Genomic DNA, 24,762 nt, shown 5'->3' with positions numbered 1-24,762 from the left:
ACTCAAAAATCATTATAAAAAGTGGCTCTTCAAAGATCCACATTCCTGAAAAAAATTTAGGATCTCTTGACACTTCTAAAAACTTGCCACGCCTGCAATACTGAATCATAAAGGATGTTAGATCTGAAATATGTACCTTTTCAGGGTTCAGCAAAAAAAGTTGTTTATCATACCCCAACTTCCCTGCCTTCTGTAAAAGCAATTTTCGCAGTTTCATGCCATCTCAAACTATTTCCATATAAAAATCTTTGTGCAGTTTTTAATCTAAAAGCTGCTATTCTAGAAGTTAAGTCACAAGACCTTGACCTCCCTCACAGAGAGGAATATAGAGTACAGCAGCTCTAATCCAATGATACCCCTGACCAAAAAAAAAAAATCCAAAATTTCTTTCTGCACCTTTCTCACTCAAACACTTAGGTGGATTTAAAACCATAACTTCATGCCAAAGGCATAGAAGCACCAAATTGTTTGCTACTAAAACCCATCCACGATATGACATCTGAGGGAATTCAACCATTTCCATTTGGCAAATTTCACAGATACCTTCTCCATTATCCCTTCCCAATTTTTTTCTTGAAATTGTTCTGTGCCTAGAAAACCCCCCAACATTTAAATTCCATTTTCCCCACTTCAACCCACTTGGTAACTTTGGAATATTTTCTCTCTCTCTATGACCTATTATTAAAGCTTTACTTTTATCCCATTAACCTTTGATTAAGAGGCTTTTTTCATACACATTTAAAGCTTTAAACAGTTTTCAAATACATCATTGTCATTGTGATACATATATTAATGTCATCAGCATAAGTAGAAACAACTAAAGGTGATTCATTTACAGAAGATGATAACTAAAACCAGCCAAATGCTTTCTTAAATAACATAGAAGAGGTTCAATACATAGAGAATAAAGTTGTCCAGAAATAGGACAGCCTTGTCTTATTCCCCTTCTTATTGTTATAGGCCGACTAATGCCCCCTCCTATCTTACCATACAAGAAGCATTTATATAAGAAGACTCAGCCATGTTGTAAACTTCTCTCCAAAACCGAAAGCCTTAAGAACAGAAAACAAAAATTCATGATCTATTCTATCAAAGGCTTTCTCCTGATCTAATGATAAAATTCCAACCCTCTGATTATAAACTTTACATACATCCATCACATCTCTCATTAAAACAAGTTATCTGTTATAGTCCGATCTGGGATACAATAAGTTTGGTCCATGTGTACAATTAAACCTATAAAAGGTTTTTAACCTATTAGACAAGGCTCTTGAAAGCACTTTATAATCTGTACATAACAGAGCAACAGGTCTCCAATTCTTTAGTTCGGTTAAATCTCCTTTTTTAGGCAAACAATGTCAAAATAGCTTTTCTGCATGAGGAAGGTAGTGCATTTTCTTCATAAGAGCTCTTTAAAACCTCATACAATTCAGGTCCGATGTATTCCCAAAAATGTTTAGAAAAGTCCAATAGACAATCCATCTATTCCCGGGGCACGTCCAGAAACCAACTAATTAACAGCAATAGTAAGTTCTTCATAACTCAATTCTGTATCCAGTTCAACTTGTTCTGTAGTAGTAAGTTGAGGGAGATCTTCTAAAAGTTCCAGAACGCACTGCTCATTGCATTTGCCTTTATCATATAGCTTGGTATAAAAGTCTATGGCAGAACTTCTCATCTTCTCACCAACTGTTGTTAAAGATCCATCTGGACATTTAAGACATGTCATATACTGATCTCTCGCTGACTTTTTCTCCAAATTAAAGAAGAAAGTACTTGAAGCATCCATATCTTTTAGTTGCGTATATCGTGACCTCACAAGAGCTCCTTTCACTCTGTAACAGGGAGCTTAACCAGTCTTTGTGTGCAGCTCTTCATTATTGTGCCCAGTCTCTTCATCATTTAAAAACTTGTTTTCAATTCTTGTTATTTTCACTTTAACCACTTCTATAGCTTGTTTTAACAAAACTGATGAAAAAGAGGTATATTGTTGGCAAAAAAACTCTAATTTGAGCTTTCCCAATCTCCCACCACTGATTTAAAGATTTAAAAGCACTCTTTCTTTCTTTCCATTTATCCCAAAAAATCTTAAACTTTCACAAAAAAACTCATCTTAAGTAACTTATTATTAAAATGCCACTGAGATCTATTAACTTCTTGCTTTAACAAAAAAGTCACAGTAATAAGATGATGATCTGTAAAGCCCACTGGTCTAATAGAGCTATCAATTAGTTTTTGTTTAAGCCCTTGTGACACATAAAATCTGTCAAGCCTAGCTGCACTCACCTTCCCATTTACTACCTTCACCCATGTATACTGCTTATCTTTAGGAAATTTAATTCTCCATGCATCTTCTAAATCAAACTGAAACAATATATTTTTTAAGCTTTTACTAGATTGTAAATGAGGCTCTTCACTAAGTCTATAATTATTAAAATCGACAGTGCAATTCCAATCTCCACCTAAAATCAAGTGTTCACAAACACGTTGCTCTAAACTTTCTTTGATACTTTAAAAAAATTCCACTCTTTCAGTCCCAATATTAGGTGAATAAACATTAATAAACAAAATAACTTAAACCTTCTATTTCAGCTTTAACCATTAAACCTCGACTATTAACAATTGTAAGACAATTCAAAATATTTACTTTTAAACTTTTAGCGAAAAGCACAGCCACACCTGCACTAACATTACTCCCATGACTTAAAAATACTTGACCTCCCCAATTTATACCCCATTCAACTTCATCATTCGCAGTGCAATGTGTCTCCTGAAGAAATATCACATCAAGTTTATAATATTTACTATTTGCTTTACCATTTCTCTTTTCTGCTTATCCCTCCCTCCATTAATATTTAAAGAGACAATTCTCAAACTACCCATCAATATTATAAGAGAAAGGGACAGACAGAAACAAAAGTATACCCAACCATGTGACACGCTAAAGACAGACATCACTTATATTTTGCAAGGACCCTTTTACCTTTTCGAGTTCTATTTAAATTTGAGACTTTGTTTAAATTCGTAACATGTTTTCTCAATCTGAAACGTTTCTTATCATCTAGCAAATCAAGACAAACTGTTTTTTGTAAAAGCGCAACCGACCTGATGAATTTTTTAATGTCATCAAAGTAATCTTCAACCTTCACAGACTGTCCAAAAGTTTCATCAAGGAAATTATCAATCTCCTCTAATGAATAAAGCTCTCTCGACCTACCTACCCCTTCAGACCCTTCTCCACCTGACTCAATCTGTTCCAAATCATCTGCATCACTTTCTGCATTATTTCGAATATTGATCGGCATTGTTTTATATGTCCTTCCTTTCGTTAACAACCACAGTCTCCTGCATGTCTGGCACAACTTCACCTACATCATCAGTAACATTCCTTTTTGCTCCTTTTTTTTCAGCACTTTTTGTGCTCACCTTATCATCCACCAAAGTCATCTGCTCTGAATGTTCAACAACATTATTTTCACTGCTAGCGTTGTGAACTTCCAACTCATTAGCCATATTAGATGCCTGTTCGTTCTGTGTAGTACAACTACTGCCTGATGCTACATCATCTTTATCTCCTTCAATCGTTTTTTCATCAGATCTTTCCACACGCTCTACTTGCTCCCTATGGGGACAGAAAAGACGTTTATGCCCCACATCTCCGCAGTCAAAACATTTCATAGTCCCCGAGCTAGCATACACCGTATAATATCCCCCTCCGTGCTTGATGTTAAAAGAAACATCCAATGACTGTGTCTGAGATTCCAAAAACATGAACACTTGCCTCTTTAGCGAGATTACATGTTTTAAACGAGCATCTTTACATCCAAGAGTCACCGTTTTAATACCACTTGCAAATTTACCAAACCTACGCAATTCCTGTTCAATCAATTCATTTGGAATAAACGGTGGAACTCCTGAAATAACCACTCTAGTTGAAGGCACCGATAACGGTGATACTTGAACTAACATATTATTGATGAACACCCCATTCTCAATCAGAGTGTAGACAAAAGCCTCTTCTTTCAAAAAAACAACAGTAGCTTTATTCATTCTAGATGCATAAGCTATGTTATCATAACCAACCTGTTCACCTACCGCAAGCAAAGCCTCTTCCATTGTAACCCCGGGTTACGTAATAAACCGAACCCCGTGTCCAATGGACAGCGGCGGCGTCACTACGGACGCCATTTGCCGCGAAATTTTCAATCAATACCACTGTCATTAAATTCTTAACGTATCTAGAAACAAATAATCAATAAATGATGCCTTACCTTTTACATGTGTGTAGATAGAAAAGACAAGATTCCCACAACCATGTAATTATCAAACAAAAAAGAGACGCTAGCTCTCCATGCACACTCACACTCGCACACAAACGGAAACCCGAGAGAGAGAAAGAGAGAGAGACAGAGAGAGAGAGAGAGAGAGAGAGAGAGAGAGAGAGAGAAAGAGACCAATAAATAATTCATGACTGATTCATTTAACTGAGATAACACATTTTTAAAGTTTCAATCAATTTACATTTAAGGGCACATGTTTCTTAAATAGAAAGTGACCTTCAAAAGAACTTGTATGCCAATTCATTAACACACTATCTTTGTAGACCATACCTGCATGGCTCCAGCAGTTTCTCTAGATTTGCCAACTTCTCATATTCAGCATTTGTTGGGAGGGCCAGATTGTGCTTCTGCTGAGAGCGTTGTGTGCAGCGCGTCTCTGTTGCGCCTCACACGCTTGATCATCTCAAGGGTGGAATTCCACCGTGTTGGAACATCTTGCACGAGTGACTCCTGAAATTGTCCAAGGGAGGCTTGCTGGACATTTAGCTCATCCGAGTTGGCCGGACTGTGTTTGAAATGTCCGGCAACTTTACAACACTTGGCCAGTGCACCATCAAAACCACCACCTTCCCGAAGAGACATTACAATAGCTCTCTGTACAACATGCGCAGCACAGGGCAAATGCTCGAATGGCAGTATCCTACCTGCTGCCATCATATTAGGAGCTCTGTCTGTTCCAATAGTGCTAATTTTGTCAGCTATCCCCCACTGATTAGCGACATCGAGAAACTGCCTGGCACACGCGTCTGCAAAGTGACGCTCCTCTGTTTTCATCACACCTAACGAGCAGACAAACTAGATCAGAGTAAGTTCACTAATAGTAGTAAACAACTAGCAATCATCAAGAAGCAAACATAATGTGGTGGTAATTCGTGATAATCAATAAGCTAAGTAATTTAATGATGTCATTTAAAATTATATAACGTAGCCTACCTTAAACGAAGGAGTGAAGTTCCCAGCTGGAATCAATGATGTGTACAGTAACGCCGCGGTAGTTATCATTGTTGACAAATGTCAAATGGTCCCTAGTCAGTGCGACACACCTTGCCTCTACCATCGTCTCGTCTCTTGTGGCTTTCTCTGCGGCATGCTGGTCATATATTCTCCTCATGATAGTTCGCCTTGCAGGTAGTTTGTAAGATGGGTCACCTATGTGCGCCTGGAGAACAAGCTCGAGCCCATCATCTTCAACCATGCTGATGGAATGGCAGCAGGTGGCAATCCACTGAGCAAAGAGATTAGTTAACTTGGCTGATAGAGCTGTGCTGACGGTCTTGCCTCGGTTGCACTCAAACATAGTAGTTTGACAACTCTTCCCCTGCACTACATCAGTGCTTGGCCCGACATCTTCTGCATTAGCTAAGGGATGCTTTGCGTTTAGGTGGTACCTGAGACTGGAAGAACTCCTACAGTAAACTAATTTTGCATTGCACAAGGTGCAAACAACCTTAGTTTTGTCCAGGTTTCCATTGGGAAGCTTCTTAAAAATAAATTTTCCCTGAAGCAAACCCGGAGGCTTCGTAGCCACATCCATGTTAGCATGTCACGTTTTTGAGGTGGTAATTTCACAGTAGGAATACACACAGGTTCGTAGACTCATTCTCGCCACCTACAGTGCAATTCGGCCAGGATTACATCTGCGCTAATACATGATAGCTTGCATAGTATAGACCCAGCTCCCAACATAACTTTGAGAATAGATTAACGGCGATAATTTTTTTATCGTGTGATAAGAGTCTCGCATTAACGCAGCCGTTATTAACGCCGATAACGGCCCAGCACTAATATATTACCGTTAAGTGCACATGATCAGTACAATATGTATTGCATATTAATAATAATTTGAATGAACAGATAGCTGCAGTCCTTCAGTAGTCTGTTGAGTACTGAAATTAGCATGCAAGCTAACAAATCACTCATGTTCTCATTCACAATAGCGACACTGGGTTTCCCATACACTGATTTATTTGTAGTAATGTGGGAGTTTTCACATGAACGTATCTTTAAAGGCAGCCAGTTGTCTACGGAAAGAAAACTTGTTTCTTTTCTCAAATTAGTCCATCAAAATAAATGTGTAGTGTTTTGTAACCAAAGTCTTCATTTCTTACCCACAACACATCAAGATTTGATCAAGTCAAAATCTCATAACCTGACACAAATCTGATCTGTCGTTACTGGCAAATGGCATTGTGTAGTCTGAACAGGGCTTTAGGGAGTCTGCATTGGTCGGTCACTGTCATTGCCTTATGGCGAATTCACACTGCACGAGTTTAGGCAGACTTTCATTCGCCAACAAGTTTTTTGAAATTGCAGACAAAAGCCCAAAATCGGAGGTAAATCAGTGTTTGTTTACTCAATTAGACAATGTGAATGATCAAAAAAAAACAATGTAAGGGTGTAGAACAGTGTTCCCTGCATCTCCCCAAACATTTTCTCCTCCCTAATCATTCTAATTCTGTTCAGAGCTGACCATTTGATTGGTAAATTAATAAACTATTTGCAAGGGCACTCAAAAATATGTATGTATTTTTTACTTGTTCAAACTACCTAATTAAAATGAGCTGAAATAACACGATTCTTGAAATATCATTGGGACAACTTAATTTTTTATGTTCAATCCACATAAATTTGTTAAGTGTTAAGTTCATTTAATTTGTGTTGTGAGAACATGAAAGAATTGTGTAGAACCCTGCAGTTTTTACAGTGTGTGCAATGAGCACAAATAGGGATATCGTTGAAAAACATTGTCAGATTTTGCTGTATTTGGCTTAACCATTCTTGGGTGGCTTACCAATGTTTAGATGACTCTAATACATAAAATAAGTAAGCTGACCAAAGTTCTTATGACAAGAAGACTTTATTATAGACAAGGAATAGTGCAGATCCTCTGAAGTCGTCGGTCTTCAAGTAACTTAATCCAAAGTACTGCCTGCGAGACTCTACTTTGTAACAAAGGATGTAACCCCTCAGAGATTACCAAACTGCTGTGGTTGGGTCACAACTTTTGAGTCCCTGTAGGTCATTTGGTTCACACCTTTTCAGATGCAGATACTTGTTTGCATGTGAAACAAGCCACACAATCTATCAACATATAGAGTTATTTTGCATTCTTGTAGCCCGGTAGCAACTCTCACAACCTGGTACTGGACTGTGAGCCCTGATCTACACTACAAAACAGTTGTCAAAATCTTCACCCCTCTTAAGCTATTGAGTTTACATCTTCAGGTGTTCAAAGGGTTTCATTATCAGTAACTTGATATGTATTCAAAATTTCACACTTGTTTGGTATGCTGTCCCGGGAGAGAGCCCTAAGCTCATAAGATCCTCGAGGCCTGGGCTCCCTCTCGTAAGCAGGGTGAGAGGGGAGTTTGAGGTAGATCTTGATGAACTCCCCAGACTTGTTTCTGTGCTAATGACACATATAGGAATGGCTAAAGAGAGATATACGGCTTACTAAGAGCTCGACTATGGTGCCAATTTAGAATGTTCAGTTTACTTAGCTCGTGTGTTTTGGACTGTGGGAGGAAATATGGGAACCCGGGGAAAACGAAAATAGTTTATAAATAAACTTCACATGAATGAACAGCTAAACTATATGAACAAGTCGCCGTTTTGAATATACCTGTGTTTGTGTGGACAAGGACTCATTTTTGAGGACGCTGCTCTCTATTGTGAAGCTTCATGTGAGTGCTGAGGCTTCTTTTATGTTTAAAGCCCTTTCCACACTCACTGCATCTAAAACGCTCTCCTGAGTGAGTCTTCATGTGTTGCTTAATGGTGTCTTTGCGTGTGAGACTCTTTCCACACTCATCACATGTGAACACTATGGTTCCAGTGTGACCATCCATGTGGTTCTTAAGGTTAGTTTTGGTTGTGAAGCTCTTTCCACACTGAGCACATACAAACGGCTTCTGTCCGGTGTGACTTATCATGTGGTGTTTGAGTGTGCTTTTATATGGGAAACTTTTACCACACTCTGTGCATGTGTAAGGTTTTTCTCCAGTGTGAATCCTCATGTGGATCTCAAGGTCTTGTTTTTTACCAAAACTCTTTCCACACTGTTCACAGGTGTAAGGTTTCTCCCTAGTGTGAACTCTCATGTGAACATTCAGGTTCTGCTTTAGACTGAAACTCTTTCTACAATGTTTACAGCTGAAAGGCTTCTCTCCAGTGTGAATTCTCATGTGCAGTGCAAGGCTTCTTGGATTATAGAAGCTTTTTCCACACTGTTGGCATGTGTACGGCCTCTCCCCAGTGTGAATTCTCATGTGCAGTGCAAGGCTTCTTGGATTATAGAAGCTTTTTCCACACTGTTGGCATGTGTACGGCCTCTCCCCAGAGTGAATTCTCATGTGGGTTTTAAGGCTTTGTTTTCGACTAAAACTCTTTCCACACTGTTTGCAGGTGTTTGGTTTCTCCCCAGTGTGAACTCTCATGTGAACATCAAGGTTTGGCTTTTTTCTGAAACTCTTTCCACACTGTTTACAGCTGAAAGGCTTCTCTCCGGTGTGAATTCTCATGTGGGTTTTAAAGTCTTGTATTTGACCAAAACTCTTTCCACACTGTTCGCAGCTGTAAGGTTGCTCCCTAGTGTGAATTCTCATGTGGACTTTAAAGGTGCCATTTTGCCTAAAACTCTTTCCACACTGAGGGCAAGAGTAAGGCTTCTCTCCGGTATGAATTCTCATGTGCTCTGCCAAGTTTCCAGCATGATAGAAGCTTTTTCCACACTGTTGGCACATGTACGGCCTCTCCCCAGTGTGAATTCTCATGTGCCTGGTTAAGTTTCCTGTACTATTGAAGCTTTTTCCACACTGTTTGCAAGTGCAAGGTTTCTTCCTAGTGTGAACTTTCATGTGAACATCAAGGTTTGACTTTTGACTGAAACTCTTTCTACACTGTTTACAGCTAAAATTACACCCAGATTTGGATTTCCGAGGTCTTCCGTGTGATGAAGTCTTTTTAGTCAGTGTAGGTTTTTCATCAGTCATTATTTTTGGGGGTTTCTGCTGTTTCTCTTCTATTTCATTCTGTTGATGAGTCTCCTCTTTCAGCACCATCAGGTCTAAAAAAAAAAAAAAAGTTAACTTTAGTATGAAGGCTCAAAGTGACAAGCAAGAAATGGATGTTTTCACCTAAATATTAAAATGACCATTTACCAATACCATTTACTCTCCGTCATGTGGTTTTAAACATTTCCTTTATTGTGAAACACAGTAAGCTAAGTCTTTTTTATAGATTTTTTAAAAATATCTTCTTTATGTGCAAAACTGGAATATCACATAAAAGATGTGCAAATAAATCAGCGTTTCCATCCAATGAATCAAAGAGAACAAAATCGTCACTTCCTGATTAACTGGTGCCAAATACCAACAGTAAAAGCAGAATTTACTGCGATAGAAGAAGCTACATGAATCTTTTCTTTATTTAATAAATGACTTTCACCTCAGAGGACAATGCCGACACACAATGAACACGTGGTGACGTTTGAAGCCCTGAGACGCAGAGAACAGACACTCTGGAGGCAATTAATAATTTAATAACATTAATACTGAAACGGTTCAGACGTTTTAGAATGACCAAAACAACATTTCAGATGTTTTACAATGTGCTCAGCCTGCTGATTTGTCCATTCACACACATTTTCATCATCATATGATCTCTTATAACAAACCTTTTTTAACACACATACTGGAATTTGTTCAGTAAAAGTGCTTGCGTAGTTTACCTAAGTTTATCTTCTCTTATCGAATAAAAAGTTTGTCCTTTTCAGTTATGAGCATGTTTTTATGCCTATATTTCAAAAGTTATGTGCATCATGACGTTTCCATCAACCAATTTTTTATGCTCATAGCCTATCCAAAATGCACATAAAAATAGGTGGCTGGAAATGAAAGGCTAAGCGAGAATTACCGCTTCATCTTTAAAAAAAAGGGGAGGAGACCGACCGAAACTCAGAGTTTAGAGAATAAAACCTGCTAATGACCAGGTTAGTTTCACAGAGTAAGTGACCACGGTGACTGACTCCGAGTTAAAGTTACCTCTCTTTCAGAAACAGGCTACTTAAACAAGTGTCTTCATGACTACACATACAAAGAAAAATAATACAATTAGAAATTATGACTTTGCAACATCAAGCAGCTTTAGGCATGGGCCAATATAAGATTCTGACGGTATGATAACCTTGAATAAAAATATCACGGTTTCACTGTACTGTGATTACTGCTCTAAAATATATTCTTTTTAAATGTCTGGGTAAAAAACAAACACCACCCCCCCCCCCCCCCCTTTAAACACAATATATTTTCATTTGAGAATTTTTTTAAGTATGTTGGAGCAGTAAACATGTCAGGCTGAATAATTCAAATGCATCATTGACTTCTGCTGTCTTCATTTGTTTCAAAACAGATTTCTTTACAATTTAAAACGGCATCTTTGGATATCTTTTCTGATGGAGATACTGTTGTCCTGAAAAATGTAAAACAAAATGTAAAAAAAACCTTACATATACAGTAGAAAATATTGGCGGTTTTAAAACCTCGAGTTTTTTTTCAAACCGCGGGATACCTTGAAAACGGTTATCGTCCCATGCCTAAGCAGCATAACACTGTTTTTAGGATCTAAAAATTCATTCCTTGAAAAAAGTCTCAAGCAAAAAGATTCCAATGGCGCTGCCTGCTGGTACGTGAAGAATATGGTCAATACTGACGAACTTTACACTCAAATGTTTGCATATCATCAGCATGCTGTAATTCATTTCTTAAGCAGCAAAAGTCATTTTTAGACTAGTTTGTTGGCCAGTTGTAGTCAGTGCAATGCTAAACGTTATTGTTCCACTATAATTTGTTCATTTTGTCTCACGTCATCCCACAGCAACATCATATAGTTTAGAATACTGTACAATGTTTTATAACAATTAATTATTTTTGTGTCCATTTCATACTGTAAACTAGAGTTTCTGCAGGTTTCACCAAGATAAATTTAAGACTTTTATAGACATTTTTAAGACCATTATGACTGAAATGTTAGACTCATAAAGGGCTAAAGGCTAAGGAATTTTTCAAATGGCCCAGATGGAAAAGATTTTTAATTGCCCTATCAAAAAATAATATAATTTAATACATTTAATAACACAATAATAAATGAAAAAAAAAAAATATATATATATATATATATATATATATTTTTTTTTTTTTAAATTAATTAATTTATTGTTTTTAGATATTTCTTAGCAAAAGATCTTAAATATTGTGTAAAAATAAGCAAGCTCTACTTGTATCCACACACTTTTTTCCAAACTAAACTTTCTTTTAAAAAATAATAAAAATGAAAAAATGCTTTAAAAGTTTTAAAAACTACAATAACCTAAATCTATGCACAACAATCTGTCCAGGTCGATGTCCTCAGCAGTAAATACATGGAGCATGTTTAAACAAATGTTATTGTGAGGTAAATAATTAAACCATTATGATAAATAGAGTTAAAATGATCTTTTTAAATAATAAGTTGAAAGTTTTATTGAGATGGATTGTTGGTGATTGTATGGGTTTTGGCCAGATTGGGTAGCAAAACATAAACAAAGTAAAATGAGGACTTGTTTAAAATAAGATTTAAGACCTACAACACAATATTTCAGTAAATTTAAGACTGTTTAAGGCCTATCTAATTTTTTAATTTTGGAATTTAAGACATTTTAAGACCCAGCTGAAACCCTGTTTAAACGCAATAGCCCTGGTAATTAGTTATTATAATAATGATGTAATTCTAACTCAAATACTATCTGTGAGAACTAGTAGAAGAAGTTGATGAAAAATGGGAATTGTGATCAATATGACATATGCAAATGGAAAGTACTAAGCCAACACTATCACTGTAATAGCAGATATCTTCTATAAGAATACTGTAGGTCAAATATTGTCAGCTCACTCAAACTTTTTTAATTTATTGTTTTTATTTATTTTATAAAGCGCCAGTGCTCAAGGACACTTTACAAACAGTAGGAGAACAAGTAAAGCAATAACTTTACTAATGCATAATAATACTAATAATACATAAAATAATGACAAAAGACATGAGAACAAGTGACGAAAGAAACTCATTCCTGTCTTTCAATGGCTGTTTCCATCCACCTATTTTGCATATGCGCATAAAAAAACGGTTGATGGAAACGTCATGGTGCGTATAAATTTTGAAAATGCACATAAAAAACTTATGCGCATAACTGAGTAGGATAAACTTTTTATTAGATGAGAAAAGATGTGCATGAATCACGATGGAAACACTTTTACCGAACAAATTTCAGTATGCGCATTAAAAAAGGTCATGTGATGATATAAATGTGCGTAAATGGACAAATCAGCAGGCTGAGCACACTGTAGAACCATCTGAACTGTTGTTTTGGTCATTCTAAAACACCTTACCGTTTAAGTATTAGTGTTATTATATTATTAATGACCTCCAGAATCAAGAGCGTCTGTGCTCCGCATCTGACACCTTCAAACGCCACCGCTTTATGATGAAGAAAAGATTGAGGCAGCTTCTCTTATCGCAGCAAATTCCATTTTTACTGTTGATATTTGATACAAACGCTGCTTTATTTGCACGTCTTTTATGCGATAATCCAGTTTTGCGCATAAAGTTTATTTGCCTTTTTGGATGGAAACATAGCTCCTGGGTGTTTATGTGCATTTAGGAGAACTAGGCAGCACACTCAGGGCTGCAAGATGGATTTAATTTAGTATTCTTATTATTAAAAAAAAATCTGAATGAGGATCAAATGACTGAGTTGGTCTTAGAGAATGAAAACCAACCTGTTTGTTCCTGCAGATCTTCCTGTTTGACTGTGAACGTTTCTTCAATCTTTAGGTCTTCAGTCTCCACTTTAATAAACGCCATCTTTAAAACAGTGTGGAGATCAGTTGCTTCAGCAGGAGTTTTTCTCTGTGTTTGGACACTTTATCCTGTTTAAAATGAACAAAACAATGAACAGAAACAAAAAACTTCTCTTCAACACTTGCTTCAACAGTTTCTTTATATGAGAGTAATTGACAAAAAGAAATCAGGTAAGTCTGAGTAAGAAACAATAGCCACAAATGAGCTAATTAAAACTAGTACTCCATTTCTCCATTTTTGGAAAGACATTATGCTATTTAATAAATTAAACCTTCATTAAAACACTTATTACACACATCTCTGTAATGTTTAGGCATGTTGTTTCTTTATTGTTTTGTTTGTTTCATTTACTTTATTGTCTGCTTACAGAAATGTTGTAGCACTTTTTTTGCACAAGACAAATTCCCTCTCTGGGACAAAAAGTTTATCCTATCTTTATTCAAACAATTGTCCTCATTACTGTGAGTAAAGAGTACTACGTTGCATAAAGGGTTAAATAATATTGTCAACAGCAGGTACATTATTTACCACTAAATGAAAAAAAAAGAAACTTTAATCAATCGCTTTATAAGTGTAAACACTTCAAAACAAACCTTTCTCCAGTTGAATCACAACGCGGGAGCGGCGCGGGTATATGACGTCACACATCACGCCAAAATAAAAGTCTTTTATTTTAACCTTTTTTTTGCCACTTCTTCCTCTTCTTGTGTTTTTTGGCGGTTGGCAACCAGCTTTTGGAGCATTACCGCTAGGATCTGGATAGAGTGTGATTCAGGAGTTAACTAACCCATGTATTTCTTATAATGAAACAAAGAGCTACAATATATATGCACATGTATAAAAAAACATATATATATATATATATATATATATATATATATATATAGTTTTAACAATACTTTTGATTTCTGACTTGCTGTATTTTATGTTAATGTCTATCGTAGTTTTATGTGCTGCTTGTTTTGCCAACTTGTCTGCCATCTCATTCACACTGACCCCTATGTGTGCTAGTACCCACAACAATGAGATGATAACTCCTGATTTTATGAGATTATTTCCCATCTGCACTATTTCGTAAATGATGTCCTGCCGCGACTCTGGTACTAAATGTTTTATACTCATAAGTGCTGAACTTGAATCAGACGCAATGACTGCTTTAATTGGTTTATTTTCCTCAACCCACTTTAGAGCCAACCATATCGCTACCAATTCTGCTGTATACCACTGCTAAATTATTACTTTTGCAGCTTCAATCTTTAACGTTGGAATACTGTATGACACTCCTACCCTTTGTCCAATTCTTGATGCATCTGTGTATATTTCAGTTGTTTCATTGTATTTTTCTTTTATATAATTTTCTTCTCATTTACTGTCAATCTCAGCTCTTGTTTTTCTTTCATTATTTCAAAATCAACTTCCAAATCACCAAGCAGCCATGTGGGAACTACTGGAAATACTATAGTGGGCGAAATTGTTAGTGTGTCTTTTTCCATATTATTTATTTTACTTCATATTATCCATCCATAACCTTTAACATCCTGTTTCTCTCGTTCTTGGCACTGCATCAGAACTGTTTGTATTATGTGATTGTTATTATGACTTTTCAACTTTGCCCAGTATACTACTGCCAGTTGATCCCTTCTAAGGCTAAAGGCATCTCTACCATCTCAACTTGTTATGCTGCTACCGGTGTGGTTTTCATGGATCCACAACATACTCTTAGTGCTTAATTTTGGATTTTATCTAACTGTTTTAATGTATTAGCAGCTGATCCATACACCATACAACCATAGTCAATCACTGATCTTATTAACCCTGTATAAATTGTTTTTAATGCCATTCTACTAGTACTTAAGTCTACACCACATAGGCACCTCATCACATTTAACACTCTCTTACATTTGTCAATCATTTTCCTAATATGTGTGTTCCATGTGAGTCTCCTATCAAACCACAGTCCCAGATATTTAAAAGATTCAACATTCTCCAACTCTTTACCCCCCACTCTCAATTTTAATTCCCCTCTTGTTTTCTTTTTGGTAAATAGCATTACTTTTGTTTTTCTTGAGATATTCGAAATCCCCACTTAACTGTCCAATCCTGCACTGTATTTAATATCTGTTGCATTTTCTTCACTATAAATGTTGTTTCTCCCTCTTTTCCAAATCGCACCATCATCTGCAAATAATGCAACCCCTGTATTATTTTCTATCTCCTTAAAGATCCCATCAAACATTATAGAAAACAAAAAAGGGCTAATGATGCTTCCTTGTGGTGTACCATTTTCTACTCTGTAGCATCCACTAAATGTACCATTAATTTTTACTATTATAGATCTTTCTGAAAGGAATTTTTTAACCCATCTCAGTATCCGTCCCTTAATTCCTAACTGGTCAAGTTTGATTAACACTCCATCTATCCACAACATGTCATAAGCATAAACATGTTTAAAAATACGGCTTTAACTGATTCCCTGTTTACTTGTGCTTTTTTAATATCATCTTCCAGCCTTAAAATTGGATCCATTGTCCCTCTAGCTTTCCCAAATCCACTTTGGTAATTTCCTAGTTTTCCTTTAGTTTCAACCCAGTAAACTAATCTGTCATTAATCTTTTTTTTTCCATCGTTTTCCCTTTTTTGCCACTTACTGTTTTAGTCATGACTTATTGATACATTTCTCCCATGTTTTTCACTTTACACTATATCTACTCTCTCTCTCTCTCTCTCTCTCTCTCACAAACCTTTAATCTAAACATTTTAAGGCAATTTTGAGAAACTTTTTAAATCCAGTTCATGATGACTTGCATGTCTACAACACATTACTTCCTATTAATATCCAAATCTCATCCTCATAATTATGACCTCTTTATTTCTATTTCTACAACTTCATAGACCTGTATAGGGTTTCTTTTTTCATATGAATTGTCGTCTCTTATTATCTGTGTTCCACGTTTCCTGCCATTCTTTAGCAATATCTTCAGGAATAATATTTAATTTACCTTTACTTACAGAAGCATTAAAGGGGTAGTTCACATAAAAATTACAATTCTGTCAAATAAAGAGAATACAGAGGCTAAACAGCCACTATATGGTTCAACAGTTCCTACTTTGGCTGCTTTTTTCAACATTTTCTTGCACACATAATGTTCTTGGAACTCGATTACAATTGAACCACTAAAGTCACATGGACTGTTGTTTTTGATTCCTTTCCTGGACTTTGAGCATCCCGGGACTCTTGTTGTCTATGACAGACGAGGGAGCTCTCTGATTTCATCTAAAGTTTCTTCATTTGCTTTCTGAAGATGAGCAAAGTTCTCAAGGGATTGAAACAACAGGTAGAGGGACAATCGTTCTCGGGTGCCTATTGTACACTATAACGCATGCCTCCCACCACTGCTGATATACAGCCACATCGCACTGCTTTTAAAATTTATTTATTTTTAATATTGCAATGACAACAGGCCATTACTACAAATAGAAATACAAAAACTGTAAGCACTGCTACTCGTGTGATATTACTTATATATTCATTCATTTTCCTTAAAGCTTAGTCCCTTTATTAATCAGGGGTTGCTATAGTGGAATGAACCGCTAACTTACACAGCACATGCTTTACGCAGCGGATGCCTTTCCAGCTGCAACCCATTATTGGGAAACATGCATACACTTTCATTCACACATATCGTATGCATACCGCATGTCTATGGACATGTCTATGGTGGAAACTCCACACAGAAATGCCAACTGACCCAGCTGAGGCTTGAATCAGCAACCTTCTTGCTGTGAGGCGATCGTGCTACCCACTGCACCACTGTGACGCCTCACATGTATACTTATTTGAGGTATTAAACTGGTATTGGTGAAGAACTATGCTTACTAATGGTTGTTATTTTTAAACGTGTGAAAAGGCACCATTCAGATGTAACGATTTGGGGAATCAAGCATGTATTGTTATAGACACCTTTGCTTATTTGTCTTAAGAGATGTAAGGCAGGTCCTGTTTATGTAATGCTTTAGGCTATCAAGTTGGTATTGGCATGAACAGCTATACCTGTTAACAGGTTTCTTATATGTAAAACGGTCCTATTCAGTTAATGGTCTGGCCTATTAGACAGCTATTAACAAAGATGATTGCACATGATGATGGTCATTTATTTAAATGAATATGTGACACAAGTATTTAAATTCATTGTTGCAAACAAGTTACAAGAGTAAGTGCAGTTGTTGTTTTATGTGATGTTCACCACTGTAATTACACCATGGTGAAAAAGAAGTCTGAGAAATGCTGTAGTTGGTGTAGGTGGAGCAGGTTAATCACATTAAAAGTTATGCATTGTGTAGATATGAAAGTGCACTCTTGTCACTGAATTACCCTGTATAAACTGCCTATACAATAATTTTACTTGTGATGTAATTATTTTCTAATTATAAATATATAGATGCATGACAGATTTAATAGTGGACTCCAGAAAGGTAAGACCAAAGCTTGAAATTGCACCATGTGAGTGCATGAGACCAATAGAAGATCAAAACATGAGCTATATGGAGCAATCGCTCGCTTTTAGCAACGTCTAATCATATTGTTTTATCCCACCTTATCCCACATTGAATCAACTGCATTGATTCCTTTGTCTATTAGACTAGTTTCAATTGGATTTCAGAATGTCACTATGCAGAGTGAGTGCATTTTCCCTCCTTCTCCTGGTAAGGAGATAAAGCTGTATAATAGAATTAGTTTTATTTCAGATAATATAAATCAAATATTAGCAACAAAAGACCAATTTCATAATGCTTTTAGTGTAAAAGACTTCAATTTAAAGCAAAACAGATGCTGGAAAACTGGATCAGATATATGGCACTTTACTCACACCTGATTACCTCTGCAGATTATACACAACATTTTACGGCACCTGGAATGAACACAAATGAGTTTGATGTTACAGTGTTTCTCATCCATTTGTGATTAATGTACAAACAATTATCTACAAAGGCCAAAAGTAGCAAAAAAAGTTTGTGACAGTATGTTATCGCTTTACTGTGTTAAAAGGAAAAGGTTTTGTCACAGGGTATCTTATATATGCTTTTGTGAATGTCTATGCATATTTGTATGCACAAACACAATTAATAATTAGAGGGGAAAACATCTTTGTTACATACAAGGTGAATAAGAGGCATAGAGAGAGCTGAGCTGCTCACACATGTTCTGTTCAACTAAAAACCGAAGGAAAGAAAACTAAATTGGCACAGAAACAAGTTACATTTTAATCGTTAAAATCTATAGACACTTTTAGAAAGAAATAATTGACCTGTTAAGAGTGTGTTGACAGTCTTACAGAAACCAGTAATGAGCTGCATGTGCTTTAAGAGAAATAAAAGACTCTAAACTCACATAAAGAACAAGTTCAGTGATAAATAAATGACTAAAACATTGCTAATAGTTAGCTCATGTCAATGTATTGACTGAACTTAACAATTAAAACCTCACTGTGAAGTTTAGAAATTGTTTCTTTTAATGAATGATAATATATCACTGTATCATAGGATAAGACTTACATAACTATTATAGAAGTGAAATTATGAATGTGAAATTTCAAATCAAAGTACCTCAACATAATTATATCAACATTAACTACAAAATGCAGCAGCTAAAATAAAAAATAAGCTTCCATCAATAGTCATATAAAAAACAGCAACAAATCATATGAAGATGGCTAAAGTCAACTTATTTTCCCAATACATCATTATTTCTCTGTAAAACTGGTTTGTAAAGCTGATGAACTTCCCATCCCCCACAGTATGTGTCTTGAGTCTTCACTGCTCTCCACTGCTCATTTGCATATTTATACCAGCATTAATGGGTGCCAATTGTGTCTTATCCAATCACATTCCAGATCCAGTAGCTCGGCAGGGCTGTGTTTATATATTCTGGGTTCCTAATAGAATCTTCATTGGCTTATTTAGCTATAAGAGAACAACTTTGGAGGACAAACTACGATTGTAAATTCCTACATTGGGATTATTACCAACAACAACAAAAGAAAAAACCCACTGAGGCCATTTCTCATCCCACTTCTTCATTGAAGACTGAAAAGGTAAGTTGCACATTCTGAATTTACACTCAAATATTATCTGAATGCTAACATTATAATGTATCAAAACTAATCATGTGTGGATGCATTTTTCAACGTTGTATTAAGTTCTTCAGTCAAAAGCCTCTTTACAACTTTTTATTTTTTTGTTTGTTTGTTTATTTGGTTATAAATATTGTTTTTATCCTGATAAATGGACTGTAGCCCAAATAAGTTTCAACCTATTACATATATAGGTTGGAACCTGGCAGGAAATTTAGGAGAATTTGATGTTTCCCCATTTAAACATACAAAGAGGCAGTAATATCAGTGAATGCAAGTGAATGATTTTAAAACTATGGATAAAGAAAGAAATGCAATCGTTTAAAGAAAATGCGACCTCTTACCAACCTACCAGAAGGCAAAGATCTAGTGGGGGTAAATGTTTTTTTTTTTCAATTAAAAGAAATAATGATGGTCTTACAAATACAAAACAGAAAGCAGATAAAGTATAAAGTAGAAAACGAGGCAGAAATGTATCAATAAGTCATGACTAAGAGTAAGTGGGGGAAAAAGCTAAACAAAAAAGACTTTTATTTTGGCGTGGCGTGTGACGTCATAAGGCTGCGCCGCTCCAACACTGTGATTGAAATGGAGAAAGGTTTGTTTTAAAGCTTTTACACAGATGTAAACCGACTGATTAAAGTTTCAGGTTGTTCATTTAATGCTTAATGTACCTACTGTTGACAATATTATTTTAACCCTTTATACAACGAAGTACTATTTTACTCACAGTGAGGTCTATTGATTGAATAAGATAGGATAAACTTTATTTGTCCCCGAGAGGAAATTATTGTGCAAATAAGTGCTACAACGTTGCTGTAAGCAGATAATAAAATAAATAAAACAAACAAAACAATTAAGAACATACCTGAATAAAGTTTAAATAAAGCAACAGTAAAGTGTGTAATAAGTGTTTTAATGAATGTTTAATTTATTAAATAGCATAATGTCATTCTATTCGAAGTATACATCACTATATAAGAAATGAAGTACTAGTATTAATTAGCTCATTTGTGGCTATTGTTTCTTACTCTTTTACCTGATTTCTTTTTGTTAATTATTCTCATTAAAAGAAGATGTTGCAGCAAGTGTTGAAGAAAAGTTATTTTGTTTTTGCTCATTGTTTTGTTTATTTAAACAGGACATTTTTATTGTTTTGTTCATTTTAAACAGGATAAAGTGTCCAAACACAGAAAAACTCCTGCTGAAGCGACTGATCTCCACACTGTTATAAAGATGGCGTTTATTAAAGAGGAGAGTGAAGATGTGAATATCGAAGAAACATTCACAGTCAAACAGGAAGATCTGCAGGAACAAACAGGTTGGTTTTCATTCTCAAAGACCAACTCAGTCATTTGATCCTCATTCAGATATATTTTAATAATAAGAATACTAAATTAAATCCATCTTGCAGTCCTGAGTGTGCTGCCTAGTTCTCCTAAATGCACATAAGCACTCATTGAAAGACAGGAATGAGTTTCTTTCATTACTTGTTCTCATGTCTTTTGTCTTTCGTTTTATGTATTATTAGTCTCTCATCTTCTCTACCTTCTTAATATTAATGCTTCTTGTTCTCCTACTGTTTTTGTAAAGTGTCCTTAAGCACTGGCGCTATATAAAATAAATAAAAACAATAAATTAAAAAAGTTTAACTGTGCTGAGGATATTTGACCTACAGTACTTTCATAGAAGATATCTGCTATTACGGTGATAGTGTTGGCTTTGTACTTTCCATTTGCACATGTCATGTTGATCACAATTCCTTTTTTTCATCAACCTCTCTACAGGATTTAACTTGTTTCTAGTAGTTGTTAGTTCTCACAGCTAGTATCTGAATTGCATCATTATTATAATATCTAATTACCAGGGCTATTGTGTTTAAACAGGGTTTCCGTGGGGTCTTAAAATGTCTTAAATTCCAAAATCAAAAATTTAGGCTTTAAAAAGGCTTAAATTTACTGAAATATTGTGTTGTAGGTCTTAAATCTTTTTTAAACAAGTCTTCATTTTCCTTTGTTCATGTTTTGCTACCCAATCTGGCCAAAACCCATACAATTACCAACAATTCATCTTAATAAAACCTTAAACTTTTAATTCAAAAAAGTCATTTTAACTCTATTTATTATAATGGTTTCATTATTTTCCTTACAATAACATTTGTTTAAACGTGCTCCATGTATTTACTGCAGAGGACATCGACCTGGACAGATTGTTGTGCATAATTTAGTTTATTATAGTTTTTAAAACGTTTAAAACATTTGTCAATTTTTTTTATTTTAAAGAAAGTTTCTTTTTGTATGGATACAAGTAAAGCTTGCTTTTTTACACAACATTTAAAATCTTTTGCTAAGAAATATCTAAAATATAAATTTTTTAAAATATTTATTTATTATTGTATTATTGGTGGCGCAGTAGGTAGTGCTGTCGGCTTACAGCAAGAAGGTTGCTGGTTCGAGCCTCGGCTGGGTCAGTTGGCATTTCTGTGTGGACTTTGTATGTTCTTCCCATGTTTGTGTGGGTTTCCTCTGGGTGCTCCGGTTTCCACCACAAATCCAAAGACATATGGTACAGGTGAATTGGGTAAGCTAAATTGTCTGTGGTGTATGAATGTGAATGAGTGTGTATAGGTGTTCCCCAGTGATGGGTTGCAGCTGGAAGGGCATCCACTGCGTAAAAAACTAATGCTGGATAAGTTGGCAGTTTATTCTGTTGTGGCGACCCCAGATTAATAAAGGGACTAAGTTGAAAAGATAATGAATGAATGAATGTATTGTATTATTAAATGTATCAAATTATAATATTTTTTGATAGGACAAATACAAAATCTGGGACATTTGAACAATCCCTTAGCCTTTAGCTCTTTATGAGTCTAAAATTTAATTCTTAATGGTCATAAAACCATGGAGGCCCCCAATTTTAAATTTGCTGAATGAAATGGACACTAAAATAATTAATTGTTTAAAACATTGTACAGTATTCTAAACTATATTGGTGTTGTGGGACAACGTGAGACAAAATGAACAAATTATAGTGGAACAATAACATTTAGCATTGCCAGTGGCGGATTTAGGCGTGGGCTATATGGGCCCAGGGTGGCATTTTGCTGGTGGCAAATGGGGGCAAACTTACTAAATTAAGTTTGGGGAGAAAAGCGCAATGTTTATGATATGTGGGGGGCGAAGCGGCCCAGAATCACGGTGGCAGGCTAGATGACCGTCATTTCCCGGTGCTCCCTATGACCAGTCTGCCCCTGAGTTTTATCGTTTTCTGTCATTTTATTATTCCTGATCATTTCTCCAATAGGCAATATAATTGGAAGTTCTCAAACAATAGCATATGAGACCAGGTCACTGCTATCACATCATTGACAATTGATGTACGTCCCTGTTTCTCTTTGTGCTCTGTTTATTCTGAGAGCTGATGCTGAGGATTCTTAGAGATTTTGACTCTTGAAATTGTTAACCCTGGGTCATTCTAACACTGGATAAAAAGAATCCTGTGTTATCTGTAATCTCGTTCCACACTGCTCATGCTATACCTGGTGTTAATTAACAGATGTTTCACATTGGCAAACCCCTGGTTAACATTATTATTTGTATATTTATGTTGTCAATGTCCCTGATTGGACAAACAGCAGGTCACCTTTTTAGATGGCATTTCTGCATCTTGTCGGGTAAACAATATCTGGAAATCAGGAGAAATACCAGCCTTTTGGAAAAAAGCTATTTTTATACCAATACCTAAACCGGGAATAGATCATTGAAATAATCATCGTCCAACAGCACTTGAGATGGGTTTTAGAGGAAATTTGCCTAATTTTATTTAAAAAAAATTATCCAACAGTATTTCGTGTGCGTATTAAAAATATATTATCTGAATTGCATATACAAGATTCAGGAGTACCCCAAGGAAGTATACTATCAGTAACACAATTTAGTATTAAAATTAATAATATTGTAAATGTTATTGGGAATAATATATTTTGTAGTTTATATGTAGATTATATATGTATTTGTTATAAAGGGAAAAATATGAATACAATCGAGAGACAAATTCAGATATGTATAAATAAAATGTATGACTGGTCAGTTTTAAATGGTTTTCAATTTTCTAAATCAAAAACTGTATGCATGCATTTTTGTCTTTTAAGATCTATGCATTTAGATCCAGAGCTTTTTTTAGATAGAGAACCTGTACAAGTTGTGAAAGAGGTAAAGTTCCTAGGAATGAGTTTTGACCAGGGGCGTTGCTAGACATAAAGCTCTACTGGGCCACGTGCCCCCTCAAAAAAAAAAAAGATATATATATATATCTAAAAAAAATCGCACAGGAATATCAGCATATTAATATAGGCTTTGCTAAAAGGCTGGTCAAATGTCTTTTTTTACAGAAGCTAACAGACGCGCATGCTGCGACCACAGTGATGAGTCAACAATCGCATATATTTTGACTTATTTAAAGTAGGATATAGGCTACGTCATACATATAGGTGTTTAACCCCCAGGGGTCGAAGACCGTGTATACACATTTTGATGCGTCTTCTCATAACGCTAAAAAAACCTAAAAATTACACTTTCAGTTTTGATCGTACAGATAAGATCTAGTATATAGATCAAGTCTAAGTGTCTAGTTTTTATTGTGTACACTCACAATGACAACAAATGTGTGTGTGCTTTTGCAATGTAAGGATAATAAAAGTGTAGGCATTCTCTCTTTTCTCTCTCCGCAAACTGTTTAGAAATGCGTCAGTAAAGTGCACTGAAACTCAACGAAAACAAAACGCACAGATAACTGGACAATGAATATTTGAACCTATCGGTTTACAATATAATGATGCCCTGTTTTTCTTTATTGGTGATAATGGTCAGGAATATTGGACCATTATTGCCTTTTTAGCATAAGCAGAGGAGAGAAACTAGCCAGACAGTAATGTGTGAATTTTTGAGCAGGCTAAATCTAAAGAAACACCTGTATGTTTTTAGTAAGTGTCCTTTTTTTTCTCTTTTATTCTTGCCATAATAACCAACAGCACACAATGAGAAAGGTGCACATTCCAGCCTTTATGCAGATGCTGTACAGGTGTGTCTCGTGTCTGCGAGGCATGTTCAGCTGTTACCCCAGAACTTTTTTTTTTTTCTGATGCGTTTACCAGTCAGGCACAGAATGAACAAGTATTCCCTGTCTGCTTTACAAATTATAGAAAAACATTTTGTTGTAATTATATATATATATGAATAAAAACAGGCCATTTACAGCGTTCAAATCCTTGTCTTATCAATATGACCAAAATGACATTATGATCAATTTAGGAGCATATTGTAGGCTAGACACCCCAGTGAGTCAATGTGCGTAAAAGTAGGAACAAGATTTTCTTTAAAATGTACATTAAAGTTTATTAT

General features: G+C 35.6%; 1 protein-coding gene across 1 annotated transcript; it reads right to left on the bottom strand.

The window, feature by feature from the left end:
- Positions 1 to 7,718: 7,718 nt before the first annotated feature.
- On the bottom strand, positions 7,719 to 13,857 carry LOC130222230 (gastrula zinc finger protein XlCGF57.1-like). Its single transcript, XM_056454861.1, has 3 exons — positions 13,826 to 13,857; positions 13,151 to 13,300; positions 7,719 to 9,405 (listed from the first exon to the last, which is right to left on the bottom strand). Exons 2-3 carry the CDS (start codon positions 13,233 to 13,235, stop codon positions 7,985 to 7,987), a joined length of 1,506 nt encoding a protein of 501 aa, XP_056310836.1. The 5' UTR covers positions 13,236 to 13,300; positions 13,826 to 13,857; the 3' UTR covers positions 7,719 to 7,984.
- Between the last annotated feature and the right edge of the window lie 10,905 nt (positions 13,858 to 24,762).

The sequence above is a fragment of the Danio aesculapii genome, chromosome 4 (genome assembly GCF_903798145.1).
Source record: "Danio aesculapii chromosome 4, fDanAes4.1, whole genome shotgun sequence".
In the NCBI taxonomy this organism is placed as follows: domain Eukaryota; kingdom Metazoa; phylum Chordata; class Actinopteri; order Cypriniformes; family Danionidae; genus Danio; species Danio aesculapii.
The sequence above is the reverse complement of the archived record's forward strand: the minus strand, read 5'-3'. Positions and strand labels throughout refer to the sequence as shown.

Excerpts from the sequence above, each read along its gene's own strand:
- LOC130222230 (XM_056454861.1), bottom strand. The coding sequence starts at position 13,235 with ATGGCGTTTATTAAAGTGGAGACTGAAGACCTAAAGATTGAAGAAACG. Across the intron at positions 9,406-13,150 it reads AGATCTGCAGGAACAAACAG|ACCTGATGGTGCTGAAAGAG; the intron begins GTTGGTTTTCAT and ends TTTTTTTTTTAG.